This window comes from Embiotoca jacksoni, unplaced genomic scaffold (genome assembly GCF_022577435.1).
Source record: "Embiotoca jacksoni isolate LCO1_2020_lvr unplaced genomic scaffold, fEmbJac1.0.p SCAF_14, whole genome shotgun sequence".
Lineage (NCBI taxonomy): Eukaryota > Metazoa > Chordata > Actinopteri > Embiotocidae > Embiotoca > Embiotoca jacksoni.
In genome coordinates this window covers 3,701,760-3,722,606 of record NW_027185274.1, presented here as the reverse complement: position 1 = coordinate 3,722,606, position 20,847 = coordinate 3,701,760, and the positions used below count along the sequence as shown (strand labels likewise).

Below are 20,847 nucleotides of genomic sequence, written 5' to 3'. Positions count from 1 at the left end.
CTTGACCACTTCCCATTTCAGTGACTTATCAATGGCTCTGGGCCAATCTGTTGATACATTTACCTGCTGATTTTTTACTGATAGGATTAAGAGCAAAATACACTAAAATTCCAGAGGCATTATGTTTTCGGGTTGTTTGTACATCTGCCTGCACGTACTGTATGTTCTTTTTCATGAACACGATTTCTCACACATTTGGCAGTAATTTCTTCAACTTCAGGACAAACATTCCCTTGGAGTCGAGACGAGCTGATAAGAAGTTACCGGTCAAAGGTCGAGGTCACTGTGACCCCCACAAAATACATGTGGCCATGACTCGAGAATACGTGCACAAATTATGACAACATTTCACAGAAACAATTATCTAATTGGAAACGGTAATAAAGTAATGGTCATCTTCGATGTGACGTCACAAAATTCTGAAAAAAACATTTTTCTGTCCATAACTCGGGACCAAATAGGCAGAGTGTGACCTTGTTTCACCGTTAGTCAGAAACTGAATTGGTGACACTAATCTTGGATGTCCACCTTGAAACTGTGCTGATTGTGGATCCTCTGTGCTGTCGGGTTGAAGATGTTTGTGAAGCATGCACGTTCAAAAATTCTTAGCTTATTTGCAGCAACATACATATTTGAAGCATCGTCTGCTCTTGTGGCTACAACTTCGTCTTCTATCAAAATAAGCTTTATTGGACAAATTCCTTCAAAGTCTTAATGTGTGAGTTTGGACAGGCGTGACTTTAAACTGCAACTTGCCAACTTAGTGGCAAGGCGGTAATTCACACTTGAACTTTGGAGCCAGAAGTGACCATATTTGGACGAACTGGGGAGGAACGACTTGATCTGATTGGAACCTCCAATGATCCTACGTCCCGCCCACAGACAGCCATAACCTGACTGCACTGCAGGCCTGTCAATCAGATATGCCCCAAATACACAGCTTTTGAGGCAAATTTTGTAATTAATGATGAGATTATTTTCAGACGTACAGCCAGAAAAATAATTTAAAAAAAGGCCAACTTTAGCTAACAACACAGAAATAAGTTGTGAAACAAATTTATTGACTTTGAATTTCATTAGACAAGTTCAATGGGAGTCTATGGAGCCAATGGCTTTTTGGAGCCGATCTCTAGCGGCACTCTTTGGTATTGCACCTTAAGACACCTCCGCATCGGCTTCATTTTTGAGTTCACTTTTATATACAGACCATGGTGACAACGCAGATGAACCCGTTGATGCTGAAGAGGAGCCTGAGTCGACAGCTCAGCAGCAGAGTGGTGCCACTTCTATCAAGATAAGTAAATGTATTATTTAAATGTGCAACAACAGCTTTATGTTGCCATTTAGCCTTTCTGAGGCTATTGCATGCATGCATGGTTAAATCAGTGAATTTTATTGTATGAAAAAAATGTTTTGGTATTGGGAAACTTAACTTGGTAGGTAGTGTAAAAATTAGGGAACCTCTGCCTTAGATGAAAAATGTGAAAATGGGCGAGCATGTTCACAGTGGCAATGTTAATGTGCTTATGCTAAGCAGATATAGTTGTTTAAAAAAAAAAAAAAACTTCAACTTTGCACTATTGTTTAGTTAGTTTTAATTTAATTATTCTATTTTATTCTATTTATTGTATATACTGTGCATTTTTATATTTAATACTTTTTACTGTTGTTTTATTGCTTTCCTGTATCTATAATGCTACTGTAGCAGAAAAAAAATTCCCCTTGGGGATTATTAAAATAACTATTTATCTATCTATCTATCTATCTAGCTATCTAGCTATCTATTTATGTGTTCACCATTTTAGCTTGTTAGTAGACTAACATTCTCTAAGAAGCTCTGAGCACTATGTAAAACTAAGGCTAATGGGAATGTTCTTAGTTTTCAGACATTTGGCCCTAAACCAGGATCACAGGTCATCCTGAGGAGGACATTCATCTCTGGTGTCATGACAGTCCATCAAGGAACCTGTGACATCATTTAACTCAAAACTCACAAATGTTAACCTGCTGGTGGTGCCAGTGGAGAAGTCTGGGGATATCTGGTGTCGGTGTGATTCAGCTTTGGAGCATTATTATCGTTCGTACAAGATGCCATGAGAATGCTTTAAAGGTAGCGACGCTTCAGCCTGGACCAAAGAGACCTTAATATCGTGTGTTTTCAGTTGCCTGTACAGTCAAACAACAAGGCTTACTGTCCCCTTACAAGGAAGCTGGAGAATTATCTCAGCGTCTTCTTGCACACTCCAGCCAGATACAGATTGCAGCCAAGTTGTTTGTGTAGTTCTTCCCCCTCTCTTTGGCCTTCCTCTCTTCACGTGTGAGACACGGTGCTGCCAGATTGTCTTGGCATGGGGTATGACGGATTACGTGTGTGTGTGCACTCACTCATTACCTCCTTCAGAATAGATTACTACTCCGTTCTGCGGAGCCCGGACGTGATGGAGGGAGCCACTAAAAACACTTAGCTGCACTGCATGTCACTGTGTATTTACGTGTGAGTGAATATTGTTATGTGATCCCGAGCTTGTTTGCTGAAAAATCACAGGCATTTGTGTTGGCGTCCCAGTGTCCCCCTGCCTGTCTCACCTCTTCGCTCACAGATACTGTAGTTGAGCACACGCGGAGGCACGTGGACGCACTGAGCTGTATGCTGCCAGATAAGGGAGGTCATAAACATCCCAGAATGCCCCCAAAATAAGATGAAATTCATACAGGGTGGCTGCACTGACATTATCAGCGTATCAACAAAAAATGAATCGGTATCAAGTTCGAACCAGTGAACTGCTATGTCATCACCTTGCACAGTTGTTACAGCAAATCTGAGAGCAAACAGCTTATTCATGCATCCTGCATCATTAACATTAATTTGGAGATAAATCTAACACTGTGTTCTGCATGGTGCTGAGCAGGCAGTGTGCAGTCGGTATCTGAGAGCCTTGCAGCAGAAAACGGCAACCTACTGTGGCAGAAACTCTGCACTGATGGCAGCGAGAGCACTAAAACATTAAAGTACGGGAGCCATAAAAATGAAATTGGTTTTCTGAAGAGCTGAGGGGAACTCCAGAGTTGGTGACGCTTCTCCATTTATGATGTAACATTTAAATATAGTAAATATTCATAGTTACCAAGCAAAATGGTCAAACATTTTCTCTTTTTCTGTTTTTAATATCATTATAAACTAAATGTTATTGGGCTTTTTAAAAAAAACACAAAAAAAACCAACAAAGAACAAGCTAACGGAAGACCCTATATAATTGCCAGAGCCTGAATCTTTATTCTTCTTTTTCATTTTCAGTAATAACAAGGCCCCTGATGACTGTCATCCTCCTGTGAAACATTTGATTTGCCAGCAGAAAAAAAGGTTATTTCTGTTTCCACAATTTGTATAATAGCTTTGATTTCAATGTATATTCTGTAATTTTTCCAACAACTCTCTTCAAAGGGTATTTCAAAACCTTCCCTTCAAAGGCAGGAATTTAACTCCAGTGGAAAAATATCATTGATATCATAATTGATGTTTTTGTAAGAAATTGTCTTGTTGGATCTCATAATTAGACTGAAAATCTCAACGTTTTATTTGTAATTGTAGATTGTAAACTCCTACGGGGGTCTAAACGTTGGTAAATATACTACATGATATATATTCCATATTCTAGTGAAAGCGATATCTGATGATAATTTGGTGGTCAAAGCTTGCTGACACCTTTTTGTGCCTCTGCCACACCAACAGCCATGTTCGGAGGCACTATGTTTTTGAGTCGTCCATCTTTCCGTCCCATTCATCCCATGCAGTATCTCAAGAACGCCTCAAAGGAATTCCTCCAAATTTGGCAAGAATTTTCACTTCGACTCAAAGATGAGCTGATTAGATTTTAGTGGTTGAAGGTGTCTATTACCTCACAAAACATATTGTGGCTGTAACTCAAGAATCTATATGCTATGTATGACAACACTTCACACAACAAAATCGCCAATAGGAGAGAATGACGAAGCGATGACATTTTATATCCAAGTTAAACTTCACTGTAATCCTCATAATGTTGTATAAAACCTTTTTTCTGTTCATTTTTCAACATCATAACTCAGGAAAAGAAGGTGAGATTGGGACCATATGATGCTGAGTTGGTGACACTAATCTTGGGTGTCCACCTTGAAACTGTGGTGACTTCGGAGATCATCTGTTCTGTCGGGCTGAAGATGTTTGTGAAACAATCATGTTATTTTAAGCTTTGCAGCAATATCCATTTTTCAAATATTTTCCAATTTACACACTAATACAAAAAAATTACAGCAAAACAAGACCAACAAAGTAAAAAATACACTTAGTACTGTTGATTAAATTCATTCAAAGTCTTCACTACGTAGATACGTCTGGATTCGTCTGGACGTATCTACGGACAGACAGGGATATAAACTGGAGGTATAGTATGTCTGGTTTGTCATGACATTTTATAGACTGAAAAATTAGTGGATTCATTCGAATAAACAGCCAGCAGATTAACTGATAATGAAAACACCTGGATGTTCGCTCATGCATGATTTTTTTTTTTGCATGACTACTGATTGTGTGTTTGAGTGAGAGAAAGCATCCTCTGAGTAATCTAGATGACTGTCACTAATTCTGCTTTCATCGCTCGCACGCACGTATGCACACACACACACACACACACACACACACACACACACACACACACACACACACACACACACACTGATTCCACCACATTCGGGCTCTATCACACACTTCCTTTTTTTCAGCTCAGTATCCTTGTATAGCCTCGGCATGGCACTGCCTCTCATGTCTCTGTCTGAACGTGCATGCGTGTGTGTGTGTGTGTGTGTGTGCGTGCGTGTGTGTGTGTGTGTGTGTGTGTGTAAGCAGAAAAGCAGTTGCAGTGCACAACCGATACAAAAAGATGACAAAAACATAGATGGAGTACAAAATTGTGGTGTGTGAGACAGGAGTGGAGAAAGGTTTGTGTGGTGCTGTCAGTGGTGGAGCAGTGCGAGATGAAAGGGAGGAGGAGGAGCGCGGATAAACACGGTGATGGAGAGCAAGAGGGAGCGGGGGGGAGGGAGGGGGGGAGGAGCTGAGGGATGATTCCTCTCTCTAATCCTCTAGACACACGCTCGGTCTGGCTGCCTACTGGCTCAGAGAGGGAGACAGAGACGGAGGCAGGTGGAGGGCGCAAACAGAGAGAAACCAAGTGGGAAGGAAGCAAAAGAAGATGAAGGGAAGAGAAGAAAGGAGAGCTGCCTCAAGTAAAGCCTGCTGAGAGAGAGAGAGAGAGACAGAGAGAGAGAGAGACAGGCACTGAGGACGAGGAGGACTGGAGAAACCAGCGACGGTTTCTAGCGGAGGGAAGGAGGAGGAAGAGTGTGATGCTTCTGTGTGCCTGAACCAAACCAGGACCGAAGGAAGGAGCAACAGAGGAGGAGGAGGAGGAGGAGGAGGAATTCCTTGAAACATAGCTGGAAGAGAAGACGGAGGAAGAGGGGACAGAAAGAGGAAGAAATGAAGAGGATGGAGGAGAGAAGAACGAGCAGAGCCACAGATCCCTGGTTACTCAGGCTCACATGAGTTTATGGAGCTGAGCCTGGCCGGAGTTACTACAAGATGCTGTCAAAGAACGAGCGTGCAGGGACGAAGCATTAGTGTGCAGGTGATGGATGTCTGTTTGCACAAACTGAGGCTGCTCCTTGAAACACAGCAGAAGTAGACGAAGGCTCAGAGCCTCCGTTTTCGACCAGGTGTGTGAGACCATATGACAGACCAGCTGTTTAGGAGGTAAACGGGGTCTGGGGCACCCAAGGGAAGGAAACAAGGAGGGAAGACACGTGGAACTGCATTAACAGAGAAATACACACACAGACGAGGTTCAGTCGAAGCATCTCAAGAGCTGCAGTCAGAGTGTGTTTTGAGATTGCACCTTCAAAAAAAAGACGAGGGAGATCACAATGAGGCGTCACTGAGCTGCTTCGGGGTTCCATTCGACTCCTCTGTTACACAGAAGCAGCTGCCTGAAGCCACTCCCTACCTCATCGTAACCCAACAAGTGGACTTGAAGCCTCAGAGTGACGGACTGTCAAGCCAGCGCTGCTTCTCCTGCTGACTGGGAAGCCCACTTTGAAGTGGGGTCGGTGCTGATTTCCTGTGCCCAGTGGATGCCTCCTAACTCCAACCATGGGAGAATGGACCATCCTAGAGCGCCTCCTGGAGGCTGCCGTGCAGCAGCACTCCACTATGATCGGAAGGTGAGCTGCTGACGGGGTGCGATTGTTGGTCTTCAGAGAGATGCTTGCATCATTTGGGGATGTTTCTGAATTCCAGTTGAAATCGAGAACAAGCTGTTCTTGCTCACTTTGTCTGTCATCTGTGCACGAGTCTTCATCAGTGCATGTTTGTCTGTGAATATATTTGAAATACGGTGAATGTGTAACATGTGCATGCAAAATATAAATCCCTCTCTGCGACCAGTCAGTGATTCCTGGTCCAAAGTGGCTGATTGCTGGGTGAGGGGGGCTTTAGCTTCTTTAATCCCTCTGAGTGACATGATGGGAGGGTTAGGCAGCCGGACTATTAGTCCCCACAGAGGCTTTAGACATCAGAGGATCCAGAGCAGTGTCAGAGCATCTCACCTGAAACATCCCCGGTGCTTTCATGTACAGTTTTCACCTGTACCTCTCCACACTGATGTCTTTGTGCCTCATTTCAGCTTTACCACAATCCCCCCCCCTTCTCTTTTTCATGTCAAGTATGAAGTCATTTTTACAACCTAAAAAAAAAAAAAAACGAGTCACAAGCACGAGGTCAGGTCAGTTATGATTTATGCATCCTCCTACATGCTGAGATGTCTTGTATTTTAGTTTGTAAGAACTCCCTCTCATCGGCCGCAGAATGAGCAAATTATTGATGAGCGTTTTAGCCACGGAGGCACATCAGCTGTGTAACCGGTATTAAACATGATTTTGCATCTTGTAAAGGACACACTATTGAGTTTGAAGGTCGTCTTAGGACGTCTTTGAACCCAGAGTTCAATAGAAGCTGTCTGAATTTGCAGTTTCAACCAATCCCCTCAAGCTCCTGACTCACTCCGGCTATGGTACTCTTGAATTATCGAGTGGATAAATGTTTATGAAGTAAATCATCTGTGGAAACATTCTTTTGTTTTGGCAGAAGATGAGTCTCTCAGTGTGAATTTTGTTGCGTGGAGTAATGAAACTGATGTGATTGTGAGAGCAGTCTGTCGGCTGAACGGTTAGTTAGAGTTGCTTCCTTTGGTGTTATGATGAATGATTGGTCAGCATTTGCTTTCCCTCATTCATGAGACAGTGGAAGACACTGTCGCTCATCAACTGGGCGAGTCATACTGGCTGCAGGGTCTCGGCGAGAGCGAGAAAGAGAAGAGACAGAGAGAGGAGAGGGTTGCTGAGGAGAAAATCGCTGAAGAAGAATGACATCCACAGAGTCAGTCGAGGAAAAGAAACATGCAAAGCCAGAGAGTTTGGGTGCAAAGTGGAGAGGAGGCGAGCAGAATCAGCAATCAAGAGATGTGGGAGACACGAAGCAGATGACGGGGAACGAGTAAAAAGAGAGGGAGTGAAGGCGAAGGCAGCGAGGGGCGGTTATTCACAGACAAGTGAGCAGACACATGGCCACAGTCTGCAGGGCGTCGGTAGGAAGCCAAGAGGACTGTCTCGTCACAAGATGGTGCTGCATGTCATGACCTAAGCAGGGCAACCAGGACACCCGGAGGCAAAAGAGCCTCCGATCATCTTCGCACTGATTATATCTGTTGGCGAGACAGATGAAATGTTCAGATGATGGGAGGAACTGGACACAACATAGACTTTCCAGCAGCCCCTTAATGATTCATGTTGCATTTGTTTAGCATCAATAAGTTGTGTGTCCTTCATCCAGAACCATTTAGAGCAATATTTTAGATTTCATAATATACAGCAGGTTTGTGTCTGTAAGCTATAGAAGTGGATCTTTCTAAGGAGACTGAGGTTGCATTTTGTTTTGAAATATATAAAAACATTTTTTTTCAGAGGTCAGGGTTATATCAGCTGCGTCTCTTCAAATAGAGAACACATTCAGTGGCTTGTTCAAGGATACTTCATTATACTGTGATTGTATCAGCTGAATGTCTACACAATCAAGTTAATGCTCTCCACAGGATGAGTTGTAATAACTTTTATCTGATGTGTCCAGTGCTTTGGTTTATGATCAAATTCCAGCACAAATGACGACCATCAGCCTCTGGTATTCTAGAGTTGGAGATAACGCCGTTAAACATCAACATGTGAGCATTGTCATTGTGAGCAGGTCAGCTTGATGTTGCACAGTCTCCCTGAGCTGCTTGCACTGCTATGTGGCAGTGATGTGAGTAAAGAAGGAGATTTACAGTCATTATCATGAAGCATGATGTCACCCGGTGGAGCTATTTTGGCATTCAGTCTTAGTTGGACTGCTGCCGACTGGATTGACTGACATATTGATTGACTGTCCAATTAACCATGCGATTGAATCTTACTACCTCTTCTAAATAAATAATTTGTTGTGGTTTCCATGGTGACTGAGGTATTTCTTTAATGGCCGTAAACTTCACAGCTCATCCCCAGGTGTGCCCAAGTGTGTTTATTGGAAATCTCAAGGGGTGTTGCATTTTATTTTATCAACTTGTCCGTTTAGAAATAAATGGATCAACAAAGGGATTATGTCTTTCAAGGTATTTATTCATTTTTGGTAATTTCATGCTAGAAAGAGCCAGACACCCATTTTTAGCTTTGGTTTCTGTACATTCCCACAGTTATGTGCTCTCCCTGCATCTGGCTTTTCCGCATCTCTAAACCATCTAATCTGAGCCATCACCGCTGACATGAATTTTTATAAATGCTCGCTAATACTCCCTCAGTCTCTCAAACCCATTGGTCCCTCCACGGTAATTTGTGCTTGTCTCATTGGTCAATGAAGGTGCCGTCCTGCGGGGTGAAGCACTGGACAGGTTTCCGTCCCTGAGGCGATGCCAGCGTGTGCTCTCACGAGTCGACTCGTCATACATGAGTCACGCACACATTATAGCACTCGTTTGTGTAAGAAGACTCCCCTCTACAGTCAGAGTGCGTATGTGTGCGTGCGTGCGTGCGTGCGTGTGTGTGCGTGCGTGAGTGTGTGTGTGTGTGTGTGTGTGAGTGTGTGTGTGTGTGTGTGTGTGTGTGTGTGTGTGCGTGCGTGTGAGTGTGTGTGTGTGTGCGCGTGCGTGCGTGTGTGTGTGCAGAAACAGTCAGACTGCTTGTGAAACGTGATCTTTGTGGGCTTAACGCATGCGCTTGGAAGGATTTCAGTCCTGTCTGTCTGTCGTCGGTCTCTGTGTGAGTGTGTGCATGTGTGTGTGGATTTGTGTGTGTGTGTGTGTATATATATGTGTGTGTGCATGTGTGTGTATATATTTGTGTGTGTGTGCAGAAACAGTCAGACTGTTTGTGAAACGTGAGCTTTGTGGGCTTAACGCATGCGCTTGGACAGATTTCAGTCCTGTGTGTGTGTGTGTGTGTGTGTGTGCGTGTGTGTTGTGTTGTGTGCGTGTGTGTGTGTGTGTGTGTGTGCGTGTGTGTGTGTGTGTGTGTGTGTGAGAGTGAGTGTGTGTGTAGAAACAGTCAGACTGTTTGTGAAACGTGAGCTTTGTGGGCATAACACATGCGCTTGGACAGATTTCAGTCCTGTGTGTGTTTGTTTGTGTGTGTGTGTGTGTGTGTGTGTGTGTGTGTGTGTGTGTGTGTGTGTGTGTTCACCTGCTGCCAGTGATTTATTCCTGCCATTACGAGCAGTCGACCAGGTGTAAATCGACTTCCCTGGGACCCTCTGATGGACTGTGGCACTGCGTGTTGGTACACCGCCTCCGAGGATAAACCGTGATGAAACACTCCACCGAACTGTCAACACATATCTCATGCTATCTCTGTGGTCCTCGTCCCATTGGCTACTGTCCCATTTGTGAGTTGCCATTGGTCAGAGTGGGACTGCTAAACATGAAAGTCCGTCCTCATATTGATTTCCGATAACGTAATAGGAAGTGGAGCTCGAAAGAAGACAGGACACTTAATGAAACAGTCTTTAGGCCTGGCCATTTGCAATACAAATGGATTGTGGGTTGCACTGACTGGAATGTTAAGTGAGTGATTAAAGCTGAGAGTACCTCATTGACAATGAGATAAAAATTAAAGTGACTCCTCACAATTAATGTCAGCGAGCCACAAACTGGATCAATCTCTCTTCCAACAAGACTTCTATTATATGACAAGCCTTTTCCAAAACCTGCTTTTGAAAAACTACTTTTTGGAGAAATATAAGACTTCTAAACAAGCGAAGTTGTGGAAGTTTCCCCATGATACTGTTTGTTTATGGACATGCTAGTCCATCAATCACTCTCCTGTCATTCTCTCGAGAGCCATCAGAATAAGTTTCTGGCTGTTTTTCAGGCTTCTCTTTGAGCCTCTTTTTGTGACGCTGCTTATTTTTGGCTGCTTGACAGATGATTTGGTCTCTGGTGTATTTCTGCAGTACAGCTGTAAGGAGACGCTTTTAACACGTTTTCAGTCGTCATGAATTTACTTCCTCTGTGGCGGAGAAACAAACTAAAATACATTCTTTAGTTTAGTAACATTTAAGCTACAAATGCATAATGCTCCAATCTCGCCACTCCAAGTGAATATGTAAATGTCTTATCCTCAAATATAAAATTATTCTCACTTTTCAAACATAGTTTCCAAAAAACTATGCTCTTATAGTTGTGCCAATACAATTATGTCTAAAGGCAAAAGTATTTAGAGTTTTCATTCATAGTTTCTACTTTTGAAGATTTGAAACATTTATGACGTTGCACTTTGCTGTTCCAGCCCGTTCTCATTTTGATGCTGTCAAATACTGACGTTTTGTGAAAGCCGCCGGCATCACAGAGATACGAACAAAATGCTCCTTGGTGTCGGTGAAGTAACTCCCCAGTTTGAAGAAGGAAATCTGGTGAGGTAGTATGAAAAGTTGAGTTAAGGGATGGAGGATGGATGGATCAAATGCAGGTCTTTCACTGAAGAGACCGACTCCACGAAAAAAATGTACTCAGCATGCATAAATGCTTAAATAATGTACTTGACATTCCTTCGTAAGTGACGTACTTCTTTGAGCCCAAACCATAATCTTTTCCTAAAGCTAACTACGTAGAGAGCTTTAACAAAATGACAGTGTTTGATGTCCGAGGATGGAAACAAGGTGGTTGTGCACACAAAAGATGATGTTAAATATTGGTAAAAATTACTGATGCAAGCCTGTGCAATTGCACCATCAGAGAGTTTTTTTTTAGATGCTGTTACATAATTTTACAATCACTCTGTTTGAATCATATTGAGGCTTTAAAACTACTTTGTTGATGTGAACTTGAAGTAGTCCTTGCAGCTGAACTTCATTCGCAGCAGTAGGTGTAATCCCTGAGATTTAAGAGATGCTGTGAGGTTTGCTTGTATCTCAGCATGCCTCTGCACATGTAAGCTTTTCAGCAGGTGATCAAGAGCGTACGTGTTTTGACGGAAGCTTTGCGCCTCACTCTTGACACAGGCCACCTCGCTCAGTGTGACTCCTCGACATGGCTCCCCAGAGTCAAATGAGCGTTGTCACTCAGGAGGCACAGTTCATCCATCTAGGAAAACGTGTGTGCATATATCCGTGTATGCCACAGGCAGCCATTAACACAATGCTACAAATACACCAAAACCAACATTGTTGTGTTTACATGCGACTCAGTGTGTCTGTGTTTGGTGACAAGTTACAGCTCTGTCGTAGCATGACCTTTAGATCATCAAGCTTTTATTTAGAAAAATCCCCGTGGAGCACTCACAACCCCCGCGGAGGTGGCGGCTGATTTTGTTTGCACAGAATTAGGCTTATCCAGCAAATGTATTGCAGAGGAGAAGGGAAGATGCTATGATATCGCCTCGCCTGCAGCAGATTCTCTTGTCAGATTGTTAAAAACAACACTTACACAGGGCCAAGTGAGACCTCTAACATTTATTCACTCCATCCCTCAGTGTCTCTTCTTTCACACTTCCTCCTTCCACATCACCGAGGGGAGGCAGATTCATGTCAGTCCTGCTGCATCTCAGACTGTTATAACTAATGCACAGCAGCCACCTGCTGATAAAACCTACAGTACAACCTATATCATTGTAAAGCCAAAGGATAAGTTCATGACTGAAGATGCTGATAGTGGGATTGATCAGCTATGGCTGCGCTACTAGAGATACAACGATCCTGGAAGTGAGCCCCAGGAGGAAGAAAGTGCTGCTCTGTTGCTGCTTGCAGTCTTTGCATGATTGGAGGAGTACAACCAGCCTCCACCGGGACCGCTGGAGAAGCAGAGTTGTAGCTGGAGGAGAAAGAGAGAGCAACTGCACATAATTATGCAGCTTGTGTTCTCATTTCTTTCTGCTAACACCTCATATATATTTCCTCCCCACATTCTCCCAATGCGTCTCAGCTGCTTCCTTCTCCTGCTCATCATCCTCACAGTCCACATATGCCAGGTCAGCTCAGGGTTGATCTGGTGTTTACATGCTGATGGATTAATCGATTAAGCTCCCATTGTACTGTAAATGTGCGTCCTCATCAGACATTATGTCAGGAGTTAAACCTCCATCCTCATCCTAAAGCTGCCAATCACTTTTAACATCTACATCAACACTGTAGATGCTGTGTTGCATGATTAAGCAGGTGATAAAAAGCTCTTGAGGTCAAAAGAATAACAATAACATGGATATGAATGAATAAAGTATGAATGGATAAAGAAGGATATTAGAGTAGGCGAAGGGGTCAGGGTTCAGACAGATTTCACCTTGCAGGACCTCAGGGAGAAGCTGTCTCCAGCATGGTGACTCAGCATGGCTTATAGGTTTAGTGTTAGCACCTTGCTGGAGGACAGAGCAGGTCGGTGTTAGAATGACACCGGGGGGTTGGTTCAACTAGGACATTACCTCAAGCACACAAACTCAGGAAAGCAACCCTGCGAAAATATTCACCTGCAAGGGTTATTGAGCCTTCTCATCATTTACAAAGTATTCTTATTATCTGGGATAACCACTCACACCATTTGCTATAAAATATTTAAATTATGTTGGTTGGCTTTGATTTTTACTCCAGTGCTGCTATAATTGCCTTTTAGTCAATTGCTTTTTAGACCCATACCTTCTCAAGTTTCCCTCACAGCCATTAGTTTCAGCTAAATGTGACTTATGACTGTGAATCCATCCCAGTGATCAAGCTGTTGGCTCTAATTTTTTTTTATTTTTATTTTTACAAAATGTAGCTAAAAGCAGAGCCAGGTTTGAAAAAGGTGTCACTGCTGGTGCGTTTAAACTCGTGTGATCACATTTGAAACTCAGGGATAAATGTCACCTGCCAGGATCCACTGTGTTCAATCAATACTTGAACATCCCAACATGAAAAGAAGTCCCTGCACTCTTCGCCACACGATTGCCAACAGTGGCATGATAAATTATTTATCTGAGACACATTTTACATCTCTGCATGTTGATTTCATACTATCTGAATGAGTAACATCAAAGTGCTAACATGTCACATTTTAACGTGACTTTGGATTATTGAAAAGGGAAGTTGATGAACTTTTCTCAGTGGTAAATTTTAGATTTTGTGTGTTTGTGTAAAAGCCTTTACACACCAGGGGAGTGAAGATTTAACAACGCGAAAATGTAAAATAATGGCCTACGAATTGAAAACAATTCAAAAAATTGCCCCTAAACATTTTTGAAAAAAATGCAAAAGAATTTAAAAAAATTTTTTTTTAATAAACGTCAGGTCATTCTTCAGAAAAAAAACTACGTCTTCATTATCATCCAGTGATGATGATTACTCCTCCTCACTCAATAAAAGAAGAGGAGATTTTGTTTTGCTAGCCGAACCTGCTGCGACACTGTTGTCTGCTTCCTGTCAACTCTTCTACATCCCAAAGTAAACTACATAAACTACTCAGTATCCTGACAGCGATGCTACTCCATACGTTGTCTTTCTTGTGCCCTTTTTCACATAACATTGGGTGGCTGGAGACACAACATTGATATAAACTGTAAGGTTGCAAATAAAAGCCCACATTTTTTTAAATCTCACACCTCTAGTTTGTAACACATGCCTGAATTAAATTTCAAGTCTGGTGCCCAAACTGAGAAAACAAACCTGGTGACATTAGTACAGTATACAAAGTGTTGTAAATTTACACTTAAATGAAAAAGGTTGATATTTTTTTTCCATAAATCTACACACAAGCCATAATAACAACAAAGTGAAAACATGTTTCTAGAAATGCTTGCTAATATATAATAATAATAATAATAATAATAATAATAATAATAATAATATTATAATATTAATATATTAAGGTTCAAAAACTGAAATCTGTCCTTTATAAAATTATTCTGACCTTTAATTCAGTATTTTGTAGAAGCCCCTTACAGCCTAGGGTCTTCTTGGGTAAGTCTCGGCAGGCTTTGAACATCTGGATTTGGGCAGTTTATCCTGTTCTTCCTGGCAGAGTCTGTAAAGCTCCATCCGATTGGATTGTGTCTGTCCACAGATGTTCTCAGGGGTTCTCAAGTGTGGGTGTTGACTGGGCCACTCAAGGACAGTCAGACTTGTCCTGAAGCCACTCCCGCGTTATCTTTGGTCCATTGTCATGCTGAAAGGTGAACTGTCGCCCCAGTCTCAGGTTGCTGGACTCTTCAAGGCTCTCTCTATATTTGGCTGCAGTCATCCATCTCTCTATTCTGATGAGTTTCCCTGTTCCTATACTGCCGAGAAGTACCACCACAGCAATGATGCTACCACCACCATGCTTCACTGTGGTGTTAGCGTTAGCCGCATGACGAGCAGCGCCGGGTGTTTGCCAGATATAGTTCTGCCCGAATACTTCAGTTTTTGATTCAGCAGATGAGAGAATATTTCTCCTCATCTTTCAGGGCCGAAGACATACTTGCTTTAGAACCACGCGTTCGTGTTGACAACCGTTTACATTGTGGACGTCACTTGCTTATGTGCTCTGCAGGTTACTGCAGAACTCCAATAGAAGGCAGACCAGAGAGACAATGATATAATTAGAACACCCAGATAACTTGATGTAAACAATAATCATGGTAACAATCAAAGGGGTCACGACTTTGTTTATTCTGAGATCACAAGGGGACAAAAAAACGTCATCAGCACCGTCCGTACTCCATTTTACAGTATTTTCCGCCGTGCACGTTCTTAATAATCTTGTACTTACTTCCGTTTAGTTTTGTCAGTCACATCTCAATACTGCCCCTAAACCACTCTTACACTGGTTATGTGTATAATGCAACATTGGTAATGCACTGCGTTAATTCCTGAGGATAATATAGGCAAATATATCTCCTGCCTTAGAAAGCTATTTTGTAAACTCTAAACAGGCCCTTAAATCAGAGTGGCTTTTCTCCAGCTGCTGTATCTTACATGTAATGTTCTATTTTAATAAGGTCACGGTTGTGTTTACGTGTTCCTTGGAAACATTTTAACATTCGATAAGAGTGGAGCAGTGGACTCTTGTCGGGCCATGGGACAATATGTAATGTGTAAAGGGTGCAACTGCACACAATGCAAACAAAACACAGTGAGTCTGTCCACCTGGTTCTGCCTTTTTAGTTTAGTTTATTTCCTGTTTTCTTTTGTGAGCACTTACCCCATGTGTTTTGGTCTTTGTGTGTTTTCCTGCCAGTTTTCATACCCACCTGCGTCTCATCAGCCAATCCGCCCCTGTGTGTATAAATAGCCCCAGCTCTCCTCTTTTCAGCTGCCAGATCGTCCTGTGTCATAGTTGTTCCCTGCGAGATCACCACTTTTCCACAGTAATCCCTATGACAGAGGTTGTTTTTTTTTTAATGGTTTTCAGACTTCTGTTTGTTCCCCGGTGTTTGGATTTTGCCAGCTCCTTCTGTTTATGTAACTGTCTATCAGCTTTTTATAACTAAAGCTCGCCTTTTATTTCTGGCCTCTGTCTCTTGTGCATTTGGGACCTCTTCTTGTGACTTGTGACAGAGGCTGTCATTTAATGGTAAAGAAATGTCCTTAAGACTCTAAACTAGACTTTGATCAGTGGTGTAATAAAAAAAATAAAAATGGCAGAAACAGAAATAAACCAAGTTACATAAAACATGAGGGATAAAATTAAAACAAATAGCCATCTTTGATCTTTGTTTGGTACAAAGCAACGCTGCGGCGTTTGAAGTTTTCTCTGTTGGGTCTATTTCTGTGAGCTTTGTGAGATTACTGTCTTGTTTGTACAATCTGCTTTTATTACACATGACTAACAGCATTTCGATGTAGCCTTCGTAAAGCTGATGTTCTCATCCCGTTTGATTGATCATTGTGTTCGTCTGCTGAAGTTCAGATAACACCGCTGCTCTACACCCCCCCGTGTATCCTTTTTGTTTTCTTTATTATTCTGCCTCTACACTTTATCTCCCTCCATCTCGCTCTTTGAAGATGAAAAGGATGCTCTTCTGACATTGACTCCTCCTCTTTACCCCTGACCCACCACAGCTCCCATTACTGGCTCCATCTTGACACTTTACCGAGGTCTCTAATGAACAAGGTGAGAGTATTAGAGTCACTTAGACGGTGGCACGCTCATCTCTTTGAGCACGTCTGAGTGTGCGTGTATTCGTGATGACTCTTCCTTAGAGGCAGTATCAGCTTCTGCATCGTGCGATTGACTCAGCATGGATAGGATGCAAGAGTGCACACACCTTACACCTTGCTAAGACACACACCGTCTCCGCCAGGACTAAAATACTGTACGAAGCCATCTGATTCACTGCCTCCTCACACACACACACACACACACACACATACATACATACATACATACATGCGCGTGCATCTCATAACCAGATGGTCATCCAAATATATGAACATGTGCGTAAGCGAACTGGCAGCGTGGTTGCTATATTTACTCATTACTCAGGAGCAGAAACGTACACGTAGACACGCTTTCTCACACACGCATGCATTTTGCCAAACCTGTCACAGTCCCACATGTTTGCAGCTGATCATATGAGCAACCAGATAGGGTGTGACAATGCATTCACACCTCACCACACACACACAAAGCCATTTGCACATTCTTCAGCTAATCAATGAAGCGAGCTGCAGGGAGCGCACTCGACTCTCGGCAATATGCTGCATTCACACCGCTCTCGTAGCCAGTTATTAAAAAGGTACTTAGCAGACAGAGCAGTGATGTGGATAAATTTAGACTTCACAACCTGTAGGATGACAGCAGCAGGACTCGTGCTGCTTTTTACTGGAGAAAACTGTATCTCCCAAAAGGCATTTTGGGAATGTGAATCTGCATTCACCAATAACATATATTTTTACAGCAGTCAGTTTGCTGGAATATCAAATAGTGTAATGGTCGGTCTACCTAAAACCTAGACTCAAACTGGTTGGCAAAACAATTACATCACCTCATCCATTGAATAGCTGCTCTGGAGCTTTTGATCACGATTTCCCCCAGCAGACGCCCTAAAAACATGAACATGGCATTGGAGATGTTCTCATTTCTAGACTCTTTAAGGACTTCTTTCCTGTTTTGGCTTTAAATTGGGGAGTTAAACTTCTACATGTTAGCTCAGCTACTGTGTAGACCAATTGATGAGGAAGAAAAGAGAGAAGAAAGGATCAGTCGTGTAAAAATTGCACAAACACTATAATTTAATCTGTCAATAATCTGATTGATTGGACAGTTATTGTACATTAAACGTTAGCTGAGTTTTAAACCGCCAGGATTCAGGAGGAGCGTCTGGAATACTCTTAAATTCATGAGTTGAGACCCCGCTCACAGAAACTCCCCATTGTATTTGTAAAACCACATTTAATCATACATGTATCTTTCTCAACAGGGAAAACTGATTAAATACACATTTAAATGCAACACTGAAGATCCATTGACCAAAGACGCGAATGAAGCTTTCTTCAACGTAATATTTCCATGACATGCTTATGCAGCAAAAGAAAAGAAAGCAGATATGAATAAACAATTAGATGTGATGTTTACTGTCAGTGTTAAAAAGTTGTAAATAGGAGAACCAGACATCAAGATTTCAGTGTATAAATTGAACATTAGATACCCATTATGGGAAATGTAAACCATGTCTTAGGGAACTCCACAAAAGCCACTATGGAAGGTTAGGATTACTGTGTAAAAATAGGTAAAGGAGTATTTTTGTTTTAGTGTGTTTGGGATGTTCCCTGGATGGCCATGTGCTGTCTGCTTGTGTGTCATGGAGGCTCCCTGCATGTGCCAGAGCGGCTGATTTGGGTTGTGGTTTGGCACGGGAGAGCCGCGGTGGGTGGGGAGTTTGGCATGGACCTGACGGCCCAAGCTCGGGATTGTCCAAAACCCACTGATTTAATCCGGATTACGGCCATCATTTCTCTCTTTTTTTTTCTTTCTGTATTTCCCTCCCCGCTGTCCTTTCCCACCCACGCATTCGCTCTCTTCCTCTTCCCTGCTGCTCTTTCTCCTGCTTATGCCTCACCCCTCCATTACGACCTTACAAACTACACCTAAAATCCACAATGCTCTCACTGGCTGGTCTGTTGCCGTGGTGACCACTCATGTCACTTTTTTTTTTCCCCCCAGCATTCTTGCAGTGGATAGACTGTGAATAATCGCTCACAGTAGATTTTAGAAAATCTATTTCTAATGTCACGTTCACCTGTTTCACTCTTTCTTGATCGCCTAATCTGTTACCAAGGTAACTGCCATCATCATTACCGTCATGGAGACCCTTGCATACAGTGCACGTATGTACCTGTGACTGGGAAATAGAATACACTCAATCTTTTCTATATGTAAAACAGAAATATTTTTTTCAGTGAGACTGCAGGAAAATATTTCCTAATGGGTTTGTAGCATTTCATTATCCTCATTTATATAACCACACAAAAATACATCGGACATTTGCACAGCCTGTTCATGTGCATATACGTGTGTGTATGTGTATGTGAACATTAAAATTGTAATTATTGTCAGCCTTAGTAGGGCTATGATCTCCATCCATTTATCTCCGGGGCTAGCCAGTTCATGAAAACAACATTTAAATACCATTGTCTGTGTGAGTCTGTGAGAGAGCAAACAAGACTGAGATGGATGGATAAGTTAACAGTATTAGAACATACTGTTACTAAATTTTCATTTTAGCAGTTTACAGACACGGGATTACACACATTAATCTATGGTATATCTTAATAAATGTTGTCGCCAACCACCTTATTATTACAACAGAGATATACAGTAGTCCATACAGTGCATAAAGCTGATGAATACACAGCTGCATCTGTACCTACGTGCTCCTATATTCAAGGCAACATCATCTTTGTAAAGAAAACAACATAATAATGGAAAAAAAAAGGTAATTTTACTTACAGTATGTATAATTATTTATCTACAGTATCGCCTGTCAATTCTCATCCAACCACATTCTGTGTTGATTAAGGCACTTGTACCTCTATTTTTAAATACGTTTTAAAAATTAAAATTCCTACTTATAAAACCTCCACTTCAGTCTCAATGTACTTAAAATCCTTTTTTTCTTGGCCCCTGTGACTGATATACTATTATATTTTATATGAATAGATTATTACTGCTACATCAGTGTGGAGGTAGAGAGTGGGGCAGAAAACAAAACAAAGTTCCATTACATAAATCTGTGAAACACAAGTATAAAGTAGCATCATACAAGTACCTCAAAATTTAATTTGGAGTACATGGATTTAGTTACATCGCTGCATATGATGTTTCCTCCAGTGATTGGTGTATGCTGCTTGTGGAATATTTAGCCAAATAAGCAGCAGCGGTGCATAATGTCGCTTACAGACTCGGTGAACCTGAGGGACTCTGAAGGCAGCTGATTGCAGAGCAAAGGCTCCCACGGTAGACGATGGTAAAACCATTATTACTGGTTGGTATGATAGAAATGTATCTTCATCATCTCCAGAGATGATGGAACCGGCAATGTCAGACACAATCGGCTTTCTGCTGCCCTGCAACAGCTGGAAGAGTGTGTGTTTGTGTGTGTGTTTGTGTGTGTGTTTGTTTGCGTGTCTGATTAAAATGTGTGCGTGTGCACATGTGCATGGAGAGGTGTCCTTATTCTGCAGGACTCATGCTGTCTTTCTGAGTAATCAATGCATACACTGTACAGTGTATGTTTGTTATAGTGGTCTCAGCATCTGAGCCATATTTTTGAATGTCTGCATGTGTGTGAGTGTACATGTACATGTGTGTGTTTGGAGGTGGGTGGCTGTGCAGGGTAAAGGTCTGTCAGCAGGGGAGGGAGCAGCCCCCTCAACCCTTCTGTCACTGGCCTGGAGCACCGGAACACCCCTTCTGGCTATACGTGTGTGTGTGTGTGTGTGTGTGTGTGTGTGTGTGTGTGTGTGTGTGTGTGTGTGTGTGTGTGTGTGTGTGTGTGTGTGCGTGTGCGTGTGCGTGTGAGGGCTCCTGTGTGAGGCTGGATCCAGCTGGTCGCCAGATGACCTGCCGTGAGCTACGAGCTATTGATAAACCTTGGAACAGGAACACAAAGACTGAGAGAGAGAGTATGACAAGTGTCCGTCCATATTTGAGGTGACAGGATAGCATTTGTCAGCATTGCTGGTACGTTGCATGCAGGTTACCGAGTGAAGCCCTGAAGACACACAGGAGAGGCAGAAACTCAAAACCTTAAGAGGGGAAATAGAAATAAGGAGAGGAGAGGCAGGACAAA

The 20,847-nt window shown here is 42.4% G+C and overlaps 1 protein-coding gene across 1 annotated transcript in view; it reads left to right on the top strand.

The window, feature by feature from the left end:
* The first annotated feature begins 5,442 nt into the window (after positions 1 to 5,442).
* LOC138197039 (gap junction delta-2 protein) overlaps positions 5,443 to 20,847 on the top strand; it is a 30,206-nt gene continuing 14,801 nt past the window's right edge. The window contains exon 1 of the mRNA XM_069147501.1: positions 5,443 to 6,255. Within this exon, the coding sequence (XP_069003602.1) occupies positions 6,185 to 6,255 (71 nt within the window). The 5' untranslated portion in view covers positions 5,443 to 6,184. The remainder of the gene's footprint in view (positions 6,256 to 20,847) is intronic.